Raw genomic sequence first — 14,289 nt, forward strand, 5'->3', positions numbered from 1 at the left:
GGTACCTAGTTAACATTTATTCATTGCTTACTATGGTCTAGGCTGACCTAGGAACTTTATATATATTACTGGATCTCTCTAAAGCAACTCTGTGAGGTGGGTATTACCTTCTTTGCTTTATAGATGGGGAAATTGAGGCTCTGAGCAATAAAGTAACTTGTCCAAAGTCACACAGTTAGTGAGTACAGTTCTGAGATATGCTTAGTGATCTTTCAAATTTTCTAAAATGGTGCCTACTGGGTCAGGCCATCTCTGTACTTCTTCTCCCCTTATTTCCTGTTACAGAATTTATTATAGCTTTTCATTGTACCAAAAATTGTACTATGCATATTTTTTTACACTGCCTCTCTACTAGAATTTAAATTCCTTGGAAGAAGGGATCATATCTTTTTGATTCTCAGACCCCTGATGTATATAATTGACATTGAATTCCATGTGACTTAAATGATTGAATCCATGAATGAATGGAACACATATTAATTCGTCTTTTTTAGGTAGGTCTTCTTAACTGCCTAACTTCATTATAACCCCTCTAGAGAATAAAAACCATCTCATACGTAATTCCTACCTCCTGTTGTAGAAACTGGTATGTAATAACAGTTGCTTTTTTTTTTTTTTTTGAGTACCTAATATGCTCCAGGCTCTACTTTTGTAATTTTATTCTTCATAATAATACAAGTTATTTTTCATCCCTCATTTGCAGATGAAGAACTTAAGAATTAAGAAGTAACCACCCTAGTTCACTCAGTTAATAAGTGATGGATTTGTTCTATTCCCAAACTGTCCATTCTACCCATTTCCAGATAGAGATCCTGTACAGAGCATTGATTGAATGTTGAGTGCTGATTGATGACAGGAATGTGAAAAAACACATTTTGGAAAATTTTCAGTATTTAAGTCAGGCCAATAACCAAAGGATAACAAGCATGCCCAATTCATTATCTGGAAGTGGGTAGGCACATGACTTACAAATATCTCTGAGCCACAGAATTCCAAACTTCCTTTTACACTTTCACATTTGCTTGTTTGTTTTTTACCTACAAAATATATGTAACCAAAGCATGCTGAATGTCCCACAGGTAATAAGATGCCTTTCAATCCAAAGCTACTAACAATTGGATTGACCTCAGGCCCCATTTTTCCTCCCCAAACACGGGATTATTTTTCCTTTGGACAGTGAAATGAAAGAGAAGGGGGTAGATGATAAGTAAGCTTATAACAACTAGATTTTAAATAATCATAGTTTATCATTTTTTTCCAGTGGACCATGAAAGAAGAGACATGCTTTTTTTTTTTTTTTGGGTGCTTTTTTATTTCAACCCATTAAATCCTAATGAGAATTAGATTAAAAAATATGGCAGGCTTTTTGCCAAAATTCACATCAATATTTACAGGGACAGGTGACTTGATGACTCAAATATTATATAATATTTTCTACTGATTCTGGCATTACCTCTACACTCCAGTCTAATTACCCTTCATGTGTAATTTTTAGTTGTGTATATATGTATATTTATGTATATTAAACTTATATATTATATATGTTAAACTTGTAATCTCATTTATATTTTTAATGCCTAGGAGAATACACCGATTTCTGGAATATCATTCTATATCCTCTATGGGGACCATCATAACTATGTTGACTGGCTCAATGACTTATAACACAATCTCCGAGGATTTTAATATTGTTTCATGGGTTTCAATATATTCTGTTATCACAGAAAACATCTTGGAAGAAAAGGAAGCATCTTCAAGTGAATTTCTCTCCATGAAGATCATGCGGAAATTGATTCTTCAATTCATTTTTCCTCTCTGTTTCTTCTAGAAAGTTCTAAAGATCGGGCAGTTTAATAACCTACTTTAGACAATACATAGTACACCAATAGGTATGTGTGAGCAATGAAGAATACAACTAAATAAAACAATGATAAGTAGAAGAGTTGGTTTTAAACCTTTAACAACAAGAATTTTTAGTTTATATTTGTTATAAGTGATTTGTTTCTATTCTAAGCAAAAAAAAAAAAAAAAAGAAAAAGAAAAAGAAAAAAAAAGAAAAAGAAAAAGAAAAAGAAAAAGTGGAAGATACTTTGCCACTTACCAGGCCAGCAGTGACAAGTGTAATTGTCAGCACTGTCCTCACATGTAGCATTATTATGACAGGGTTCTGACCAACATAGAGGCATCAGGGTCTCACAATGTGTCCCTGTGAATCCACTACCCGTGCAGTTACAGCTATAGCTGGAGAGTAAAATGAAATTTTCACATCAACTTTTGGTCATATTGAGATCAAATACCTTTATTATGTCTCTTCCTCTGTCCATCAATCTTTGGGTCTCAACCCAAAGCAGGTTTTAATACTTATCTCAAAAATTCTGGGGAATTATCTCTATAAGCCTGAAAATATTATGTATTTCCACACTAATATCTGGTTATCTTTTAAAATTTATAGTATGGCTTCATGCAAAATTATTGGGAAACCATGATTATTTACTTCAGTTTTCTCATCCATAAATTGAGAATAATAATACCTATGTCAAGGGTTATTGTGATAATTAAATGTGTATATACAGAATAGACACAGAATCTGAAGCATCAGAAAATACCGACTAAATTACTACCAAATAGTACTAAATAAAGTTGTTAATATTTGGAAGGCAGTAAAGAATGATTTATACCACTGTGCCATTCTTTTTATATACAGTCCATTAATAAGGTCCCTTATGAAAAATGAAACAATAAATTATTTAAAAAACAGGAAAAGCCCTCATTTATATGGATTGTGACTTATGTTCTCTTATGTTTAGATTACAGAAATATTTGAGTCCTGTTATTTCTAAACATTCATTGGTTGGGTGAGATTATCTGACACTCAAAACACAAATTTGATAGAGAGACTTGTTGATTTTATCAGGAGGAGGTTTTTAATTTAGATGGGATCTCAAGGATTTAGTATTGTAAAAATGTGAGCTTGCACACTTGACCCAGATAAAATGAAGGTCTGGTCATTGAAAGAACACCTATGATTTTATAGAGTTGGAGTCCTGTTCACTATGGCTTATGTGCGTATTTATCACCAAACACAGATATTAATATTTCACTAAAGGAAACTGAAATATTAGCAAGTATAATATATTATTATAATTTTTATATATATTTCTAGTGTGAAATCCTCTTACTAATTAAAAATATTTACTAAAAAGCCACTACATATAAGACATTAAGGAGAAGAACCATGTACTTAAGACTGGCCAGTGGGCCTCAATTCCCAGAATTAGAAACTCTCTTTGCATATTCCTTTGGTCTACAAGAACCTTGTGTGTGTGTGTATGTGTGTGTGGTGTGTGTGTGTGTGTGTGTGTAGTTTCTGACTTTCCATTAGCCTCACAGCAAATGTGTTAATTTTTTTTGTTGTGGGGGATTAAAATCAAGTTGTATTTGTTGACCTTGTGATTATCTTCTCAATCTTCTTAGGTGGTAAGAAAGATAAATGTAAAATAGAGAAATTATTCATGGTACATGAGTGGAAGAAATGAAAGGTGGCGGGAGTTAGCCTTGTTCTGCTTGCATTTCCATAGGAAGCAAAAGCTTTGTGTATTTTCTGTCCTGATGCTTTCTAGAGACAGCAAAGCATTGATGGGAGGACCTCCTGCTCTTCCTCTGGAGTGCCTGTATGGAAACTGCATGTTGGCCAGTAACCTGCCTTCAGGAATGTATATTCTTGCCCCTGGAGAATGATTTGGTTAAAACTGAAAGTCAGAGGCAAGATGTGGAATGTGGTTAAAAGTTAGGCTTTATAGGTTACAAAAGAAATATACAACTATATTGTTCTATTTATTCGTTTTTTTTAAAATATTTATTTATTTATTTATTTGAGAGAGGGGGGAGGGGCAGGAGGAGAGGGAGGGAATCCTAAGCAGACCTCACATTCAGTGTGGAGCCTGACTCAGAGCTCAATCTCACGACTCTGAGATCACAACCTGACCTGAAACCAAGAGTCAGTCACTTATCCCAGGCAGCCCGCGTTGTTCTATTTATAACTACATCATTTTGCTGGATATAGTTGAAGTACCTGTGCCGTTTACTACTGTTCCTCTTTTGAGTCCGATTCTCTTTGAAACTCAGATTTGGGATCAATTCAATCTTACTTACAAAATAAAGGAGAATTGGATTCTAATCCTTCCTTTGTGAAGAATTAGCTGTGTGAACTTGTGGGAATTACCTAACTTCCCTGAACTTTAGACGCCTTAATGTAATGGGAAAATATTAATGCTCATCTTACCTTCCACCGAGCTGTTGGAAGATCCAACAAGACATTAAGTACTAATGCTGTTCAAATTGTTATGCACTTGATAACTCAATATCTATAGTTAAAATAAGTATTAGAGGCACCTGGGTGGCTCAATCGGTTAAGGCATTTGACTTGATCTCAGCTCAGCTCATGATCTCAGGGTCATGAGTTCAAGCACCATGTTGGCTCCACACTGGGTGGAGCCTATAAAAAAAAAAGGTATCAGAAAGTTGTCTAAAATATTTTTTATGAATTCAAGTACCATTACTTAAATTTATTATATATATTGTATTAAGGTGTCATTTATTCATTTGTTTGTTTATTATTTTACTGAAAAGCCAATGATAGAATCTACTTTGGAGCAGGATCCATGGCTACTTCTTGCCATTATACTCTCTTAAAAGTATATATTGGGAATTCACCCAATTCCCTGAGAGCCTGAAACTCAAGATATAATCAATTTGATATTACTGCCTTTTCCAACACTGCTCATTTAAAATTCCTAAAGGATTTATTTTCACCCCTTGATTTATATGCTTGGTATTATGTAAATACAACCTAATATTTACAAATAAGCCTGATCTCTAGCTTTGTTTTTGCACCTTCCCTATCTACAACAGCTGTATTTCATGGAATTAAAAAGCTGGCCCTTTTCTGTAGTATACAAGTTCTAAAGGAAGGATTATAAGAGTGACTTGGAAAATCCTCACTCTTGGGGCAAATGATCTCCGAAAGATGCATTTTTTAAGTAAAATCTGAAAGGTACTATTTTTGGTCACTTAAAGTGTAAAGCAATGCAAACATTTTAAGCTGAGGACATGAGATCTCCAAATTCCGCAGAGTGGTTCTGCAAAAACTGTTGGTCCATGAGTTCTCTCCAAGCCAATCACCCAAACACAGGAGAAAACGCACCTGTTGTACCCATCTACACACAGCCCTCCATGGAGGCAGGGCTGACTGGCGCATTCATCAGCGTTGAGCTCACAGTCATAACCTAGGAATCCAGGGCTGCAGTCACAGAAATAAGCCTCCAGAGCATCCCGACAAGTGGCACCGTTTCGGCAGGGCTGGGACTGACATTCATCAACTTCCACTTCACAGTTCACACCTTTGAAGAAAGCACAGAAGAAAGGAGAAGTTTTAGCACAGCTTTAATAGTTTAGCTCCCAGTGCTTAGCCAGTGCTTTATTTACCAAGGATCTTGTCAAATGTTATGTTACCCAAAATAATTTTCCTCTTTAATTGTAGTTGATATTCACTTTTTGGCATGCTTGTGGGAAGTTGCACAATGCAGAGCAGCTGCTACTTACAAAGAACTGTTTCATATAACAGCTTGTGGCTTTTTAGTCGGTTGAGACGAGGCATTTTTAGAACAAAGTCATTGTTAACTGTACTTTTGTTGGAAACTTAAAAGGGACTGGTCAATGTTTCTAAATTATTTTTAAACAGTGCGGCATCCTATAGAGAAGTGGGCAAACGCTCACACTCCAAAGCCAAATGAGCTGGGTGGGGATCTAGGTGCAGCCACTTATTAGCTGTGTGACCATGAGCAGTTCCTTAACCTTTCCATACTCAGTGTCTGCACCTGAAAAATGGGACCAGTACTTGTAATTATCTTACAGGATTATTATTACAATTATAGTATGTTCTAAAATGCTTATGATAGTAGGTGGAACATAGCAAATGTCATTAGAAAAAAAAACCCAATACTTGTTTTACAATATTTATTGTACAAATATAATGTACAATTATTTCCTTAAGTGCTCCTTTTGTATGGACTTTATTCACATTTAGATTTTCTATAGTGTTGTAAAATACTATTTTAAAATAGGAAATCAGTTTGTGCCTTAAACCTTATTTAGTTAGTGGCATTACTAGGAGCTACTTCATTTTAAGGTAATGTTGCATAAAAAAATCTTTATGTATTCCCCTCCAAATAGTAAGTGAAGATTATTACCAAACAAAAGAAGGTGAGGTTTACAAACGTACTCACATGGAGATAACAAACTACCCTGCTGAATCTATCAAAGTCATATTTGATGTACAACAAATTTGCCTACGTTTTTAAAAGATACAAAAGGGGGGATACTTATATTTACTTATCTCTATTTCTATGCTTATAACTCAGGATAATAAATTGTGTATTAAAATGATATTGAAGGATTTTCAAATGACTCAGACGTTGTTAGTAGTTTGATTATGTGTCCCCTTTCCTGACAGAAAAAGCAGTAGAAGAGTCTCACTCTGCTGACCATTTACAACTGTGACTAGATTCTAAGTTGAAAGGAATGCCAGCATGTTAAATTTGATGTTTTTTGAGAAGAAAAAAACTTAAAAGTTAAATTTTATTTGATAAAAATAGAAAGCTGTGGAAGAGTATTTGTTGCAAGGTAAATAGCTTGCTCTTTGAGGCATGGCTATTTTTGACCGGGTCTGGGAATGAGATCAATCATATCTGTTCTACTTGGCATCAGTAAGGTCCAGAGAAGAACACTGAACTGGCCAGCAGATCTGCAATTCTCATTCTCATTCTCTTTCTGAAATGGCTTGTCAACAATGCTTTATCTCTATTTCTGCCATGCAAAATAATATGATAATAGATATCTCTATTTTCCAAGAATGTACATAAGACAAAAATAGTAAGTTCTTTAAAATATTTTTTCTTATGATTATTTTCTTAACATATATAGCAACTAAAATGATAATGGGTTAGTTTTCAGTACTTACAAGGCACAAAATTACCTCCCCTGAAATGACAATGGTCAATCGGAACTTTAAGCAGAGCATACTATGCCCACCCAGGAATGTTCAGTCAACGTGGGTTCCCATTGTGTTCTCTAACTAGAGGGCAACTGGCACTTACTCTACAGCTGCCATATGTAAGGTCAAGGCAAAGTGATTTCACATGCATTCTCCCCTGTGTCTCTTACTCCCTAATGACTGTCTTCCTGCAATTCCTCTCACTACGTATTCCCGTTCTTTTGTCCATCCAGTTGTCCATAGAGACTTTGCCTATATGATATTGAACTATGTCCTTTAGTATTTTAGTCATCTATATTTGCTGGAAAGTATTAACATATAAAGCCAAACCAGTGGTTTAGAACTTGTTAAAATTTTCCTAAATTTTATTTTATAACTCAAATAAAATTCACATATTCATCTGATATATACCCAGATTACTTCCTAGTGCTGAAGAAATACATTATAAACCATTATTTTAAATTCTGAAGCTCCACTTATATGATGTAGCTCAAAAACTTTAGTTTTAAAGTTACCCTAATATACCTATAAGAATGTGTTTCAAGAATTTAGATGCAATTTCAAATCAGCTAGTTACTTTGGGGTGATTTATGTGCATTGACTTGATAGTACTTAACAATATGATTTTTATTGCAGCTTATTACTGCTGCTGATATAGACAAAAATGATTGGGTCAATGTCTGTGTGATGCCAAAGTAGCCAGATGAAATGTGGTAAGTGCAATCAGTCATCCAGATGTCTTTGTATTTCCAGATGCTGGCTTCAAAGATTAAACATCTGGATAATTAACTATGATTTTCATTTTTCATTTGGATGCTTATTGTTTGTCACATGCTTATATCCATTAAATATACAATTAATCAACCTTCAAAAACACCTGAACTGTGGGGTCAATCTATCTGGAAACATTCATTTTATGCCTTGTGTTAATAAGTACAGCACCATGTTATTATAACTATATATAGTAATAGAAATTGATAGAGTCACAGTGAGTAGCACCTCTGTGGTTGATTGTCTAAGAAATAGAAAATTCATAATTGTAAAATTCTTTCACAAAAACCCACCGAGGGACCCAACCAATCTGTTAGAATTCATTAATAGTTAATAGTATGAAACATAAGAAAATAGAAAGGGTATGGAAAAAAAATAACATAGGACAAGGAGAACTCTGCACCAATAGAAGAAAGTATAGGACAGGAAAGAAAATTCCTGATGTCATTAGTTTTGGTAACTCACTATAGTGAATACTGTGCTAATATCCACAGAGGCATCCCTACATAAATATAGGTGACCTAAGATGTCAGATCATTAATTCCTGACAGCCAGGGATAGTTTCACTCTGAACTACTCAATTTGCATTAACTGTCAGAAGAAGTTCAGAAATTTTCTCACAGCCAAATACTTAACTAATATCTGCAAGAACTCTGTTTTCAAATGAGGTCACAGTCTGAGGTCCTTTGACATAGGGTTCAGAACTTCAACAGAGGAATTTATGTATTGGGAGAGGTCACAGTTCGAATCTAACAGTCTCCTGCTTGGTTTGTTTTTCTGTCACCATCTTGAAATTCTTAATAATTTTTGAACAAGGAGGCGGGAGTCCCACGTTCTTAGTTTGCAGCAGAATCCACAAATTATGGAGCCTCCCTCTGTATAAGCCCTTAATTCCCATTTAAACTTTTTATAACTGATACTCACAGAATAAGTTCTTTTTTTTTTCCTGACCCAAAACCTGATTGATATACAGATCTGAGATGGGAAAGATTTGAGTAGAATATTCAAATGAGCAGAACTGTTCAGTTTGTGGCCCACCTCAGCTGAGAGAGCTAAAGATGTAGCAGAGAGTTAAAGATGTAGCAAAAATGAAGCTGGAGCTGAAGTCTCTGACTCCATAGCCTCATCCTAGGTGAGCTGGGAATTTAATACTACCCCAGTATAAGTTTTGGGATCCTAGGAGAGATGTTGTCTCCACTTCACAAGTGTCCAAGACATCAGGACACACATGATTCCCAAGCCACCATAGTACACAACGGTAGAGCAGAGGAAATTACACAGGATCTGGGTAGACGGAAATTAAATAGTTTTATGAGAATGCTTATTGAAGCATGCAAGGCAGATAAAATGCTTTCTCAAAGGAGTACAACAAGTACTTTTTGTATCATGCTGAATTAGGGAATTATAAGAACTGTATGAGTTATTATTACTTTCCTTCTTCCCTTTTCATCTGCCATTCATCATGGAAGAGGAAAAGGAACACTACTCAGGTCTAAGCTCTGCTCTGCCATTGCTAATATCAAGGTTGGATTATAGTCAATGCTCAAGGAATGTAGGTATTACCTATAATCTATTTATTCTTTCCTATTCCTTCTTCAATTCCTCAGGGTAGACAGAATTAAAAAAATTTTTTAAAAAGGCTTTGGAAGCAAACATATTCCTGGAAGGGAATTTGGAAAAGCTTCAAATTCCATTGAAACAAATATAGATGGCATACCGAGAGTTCAGGAGCTAGAGGCTGGACAAATTTGGAGCAATCACTATACTAAATATGATTTTTTAAACGGCTACAATGGACAGATAAGTAGCTAGTGAGCAATAGTAAATATACAGCCCAGATTAGGTAGTAAATATTTGAGGTAGATCAATAGACTTTAATTTAGGAGAAAAGATTAGACAGTGAGGGGTTTTCCAGAATTGGAGAGCTGCAAGGAAATAATTACAGGTCAAGAACAAGGTTTAGAGAACAATACAGGCACATCAGTAGAACAGCTCTCCACAAAGTCCAGGCTCGCAAGGAGATATCAAAATAGAAAAGGAGCTTTGGATAGTATGTGAATGGAGAAGCCAGCTGGTTGATATACTGCTAAAAATGAGGTAAGAATTCAACCAAAGGAAAGGACATTGGAATCTCAAGTTGTGGTGAGAACTTTGGTGGTAAAGCAATTTGGAATGATGAGAGGGTCCAACTTGAAGCCACATCAGGGTACGGCTGGCTGTAGTGGGATAGAGATGGAGGTCCTTTAAAATAGGAAGCTCAAGAAATTGGAAGAGCATGGTCTATAAAATTCTGCAATAGCTCCTAGCTAAGTTTGGATAAAGGCAAAACTTCTCATTTTGACAACTAAAAACCTTGGTAATACTTCTGGTTTCATTTCCTTTCACAATTCTATCATCACTCTACATGCCAATTGTATCAGATTATTTTCTTTTTCTCAAACTCCCCATATAGCCCTACCTCCAAGAGTTTGGATACATCGATTGTGTACAAGGTTCTTGATAATTGTTCTAATCAATACAACATGCTTCAAACAACCCAGGAATATACAATTTCTGCATATAATTCTTGTTCAAAAGGAAATATTATGCATAGAGGCCTGTTAGATATTAAATTTTGGGGCAGACTCTGAAGCTTAAGATGATAACCAAAAGCTAGAGTATATTTAACTCCAAAACATAGGCTTTGGAAGGTTCTTTCTTGTCCATCTGATGAAATCATCCTTTAAGACGTATGTTAAATGCCCCATCCTCAGAGAAGCATTCCCTGATTTCCTTACTGCTTTCACCTTCTTGTGTTTTCATAGCATTTACAGCATTCTACTTTATTATTTGTCACTTGCTTATCTCCAACAACTTGCTTTAAAGCAAGGATCCTTTCTTATTATTGAGTGTAATAGCTGAGATTCATTGAGAGCTTATTTCACATCAGGTACTGTGCTAAGTATTTTATGTACATTATTCGATTTTGTTTGATCTTCAAAAAATTATCCATGAGATACTATCATTATGCTCATTTTTCTTCACGATGAAACTGAAGCATAGAGAAGTTAAGAAACCTGGTGCAGACCAAAAGGGTAGAAAGTGGTGGAGCCGGGATTAGATTACAGGCAGTTGAATTTAGAACCTGTGCTACTAGCCATGAAGCTACATCACAGCCCAGTGCTTTACGTTCTTCAAGGATACACATTCTCAGTGTGTAGCAAACACCTGTCTCCTGACAGGTGTTTAGCACATTTTGCTGAATTGAACCGAATGTGAAGGAGATGGCTGGGAAAGAACAGAAGTCATTGCAAATACTGGGAGTGTCCTGGAGGTTAAGAAATAATGGCTTGTAAGTGAATAAGAAAAGAGTGGTGTAAGGGGTAAGTGAATAATGAACCAGTGGTCTTTCGGGAGTGAGTTAGTGAGAAAGTCAAACTTCCCTCTTGGTCCTTAAAGCTGAGGCAAAAAACAAAAACAAACCTTTAATAAGGGTTGCATAGAAAGTGGTTTCATTAAAAAAAAAAAAAAAGTGGTTTCATCAGATAAATGCCAAACTCCAGGAAACGCAAAGGAATTAGAGGCACTTTGGAAAAAAATGAAAATGTGTTTAACTTAACTTGCATTTAAGAAAAGACCATGGACCTAGAAGCCAGTGACCATTCTAATGAGTATCAGGAAGTTTTTCCTGTGACATTTTCACATGAGCTATACACATTAGCAGTCTGTAACTCTAGGCTAGATTACTCTTCTGATTCCCATTATCAGGTTGTCTTGTCCACCTATCCCAACAGTCATCATTCTATAATTCCAAATATAAACTCTCTTCAATCCACCCTCTATGATCCCATATACCCTTTTCCTTGACGAACTTCTCTTCTCAATGAATGGGATTATCTCCAAATCACCCAAGCCAGATTTCTAGGAGTTATCATCATCTTGTTTATTTTTCGCGCATTCCAATTAGTCACCAAATTCTGCCATTCCCACCACGGAAATGGGTCTAGAGGGCCATCCCCATTGCCACAACCTTATTCGCATGCTTCCCGCCTCTCTTCTTTTCTTTCTCCTGATTTCTGTCTTTCAAGTCATTCTCTACATTTCTGAGAGTGATCATTATAAAATACAAATCTGATCTTATCACTGTGCCAAATTTATAAACAGTACCTCTTGTCTCCAGGATAAAACCTTGGAATGAGATAAAAGATTCAAAAAAATGCAGACCCTATTTGTACTGCCTACAATGATTGCTCTTGCAGCTCCATTGTCTCTCATGTCTTTAGGCTGCACATAGGTATTCGCCTTGCTTGTAATATCCCACTCGTCATTCCTACTCCCCCCCCCCAGTTATTTCTAATTAGTTCTGAAAAATTGAGTTTGAGTATCACATGGTGCTGGAAACTATACTTAACTGCTTATATCTACCTTAGGTACCACTCCACAGTTCTCTAATAATCTCCTGTAATATGAAAATATGTATTATATTTTGCTGTAAATGCTTACTTGTTCATATGATCTACAAAACCATCACAGTGAATTTTTTTGTCCTTCAACACTAAGATCCGTAGCATTTAGTGCATATTCTTAAATATAGAAAGTGCTCCCCCTCCAAAAAAAAAAGAACGCTCAATGAATTTTGAATGAATGATCCAGTCATAGCTATGGACGAATCCACCATCTGTCCTGGAAGGCAATCTGGTCTGCCAGGAGAGATCCTCAATGCTTCTGCGAGCCCGGGGCCCACTCTAAATCAAAAGCCAGAAAGACAAATTTATGGCTCTGACAAATGTTTAAAACAAAATAGTGTTTTTCAATGATAGTGCCTTAAACTTCTGATCAGGGTTTAGAGATTTCTGCACCTCAATATGCATTTTTCAGCAACTATAGATCAATGTTAAGCTTCTGTGCCACGAGATAGCACACATCATATGTTATCAGCCTAGAGCAGGTCTTGTCACTGATGTGCTCAGCACTCATTACAGTGGGGAGAGGATGCGCAGCACATGCAGCGTGGCATTGACAGACCACTCTGAACACCTTTCTCATTATCTGCAGAGCCCATGCTTCGGAAATAATTATACTCTAGCTTTTGGTTATCATCTTAAGCTTCAGAGTCCACCCCAAGATTTAATATCTAACAGGCCTCTATGCACAATATTTCCTTTTGAACAAGAATTATACACACTATTCCTGGGTTCTTTGAAGAATGATGCGTGTTGTATTGATTACAACAATTATCGGTGCAGGTCTGGACCAAGTATCAGGGCAAAGAGGTACTGTAGCCCCATTTTTCCATTACAGCTATAGATTTACACTACATTTTTCTCCTCTATATCATAGTTATAATATTTTTAACAACCTAAGAGCAAAGAGTGAAGAGGCTGATGACTTCATGCTCTGATTAATAGTGTGAAAAAAGCATAATATCGATCAGCAAGATGCTATGAGAGATTAAAGGCAGATTTTTTTGTTTTCAATAGGAACATCTGTGAGTTTTTACCCAATTATTTCTAACTTGTGCATTTAGATATATCTTTTCTGAGGATACCAAAGAGTACCAAATACCTTTTACAAAACAGTCATTTAAAGTAGACTTTATAAGTGTAGGATTCATCCCCGGAAGATGACTGAATTTTATCAATTTGAAGACTGCTCTTTTTTTCTGTCCTAAGTTTAAATCTAAGAATTATGATGCATTTTAAAATCAAGAGTGTCCTGGCATTGTATTATATTTTAGTTGCAGATCTTTTCTCTCTTGGTGTATATGAAATCAATGTAATTATCAGTGATTAATTCTGATGAAATACGAAAATTGATTTATATTTTTATATTATTTTATAATATTTATTTACTGTATTTATTTTATCATTTTTATTTATAAATATTATTAATATTTTATTATTACTGCAGGAGTCCACTCCAGTGATCTTGCTTCCCTTTTCCAGGGACCAGGGCTCCCTGGCCTCTCATTGGAGGATCCTCCCACCAGCCTATCTACCAAGCCAAGGCAAGACAGTCATATTCCCACTAGATTGCCTTCAGGGGACCAGGTGCCGATAGCTAGGTTAAGGATGGAATTCCATGCTTTGTTCCCTAAATCCCCACTCCAAGGAACTGGCATCTCTCGATGGGATTCTACTGCAATCTCTGACTACCTGGAACTGCACTGCACAGATATGCACTATAGTCTTCTCTCCAGGCCTTGGGCATCTGGAGCCTTTTGCAGCCTCACATTCTGGATAGCCTCGTGGGTGGAGAGGGCCCGTCCCCCCACAATACAATGTGATACTATGGCTACGAAGTTGGCAACAGGCAATAGTCACTCCCCATTTGGATGTGACGGGGACCCAGGCCTCTCCAGAACCAGGGATCCCAGATGTCTCTCATTCCAGGGTGCCCTGGTCCCCTCCAAGTAAGGCTTCAGAATTCCAGAGATACCTGGTTCAAGGGGATATAGGGTCTCTTTGTGAAGGTTCGGTCTTGGACGT

The 14,289-nt window shown here is 36.2% G+C and overlaps 1 protein-coding gene across 2 annotated transcripts in view; it reads right to left on the bottom strand.

Annotated features, from left to right (window-relative positions):
- The window catches only part of CRB1 (crumbs cell polarity complex component 1), a 213,222-nt gene that overhangs the window by 117,618 nt on the left and 81,315 nt on the right, over positions 1-14,289 (bottom strand). For both annotated transcript variants that reach the window (XM_038541982.1, XM_038541983.1), the window contains exons 3-4: positions 5,204-5,399; positions 2,102-2,241 (exon numbers count right to left, since the gene is read on the bottom strand). In XM_038541982.1, the coding sequence (XP_038397910.1) occupies positions 2,102-2,241; positions 5,204-5,399 (336 nt within the window). The remainder of the gene's footprint in view (positions 1-2,101; positions 2,242-5,203; positions 5,400-14,289) is intronic.

This window comes from Canis lupus, chromosome 7 (genome assembly GCF_011100685.1).
Source record: "Canis lupus familiaris isolate Mischka breed German Shepherd chromosome 7, alternate assembly UU_Cfam_GSD_1.0, whole genome shotgun sequence".
In the NCBI taxonomy this organism is placed as follows: Eukaryota; Metazoa; Chordata; class Mammalia; order Carnivora; family Canidae; genus Canis; species Canis lupus.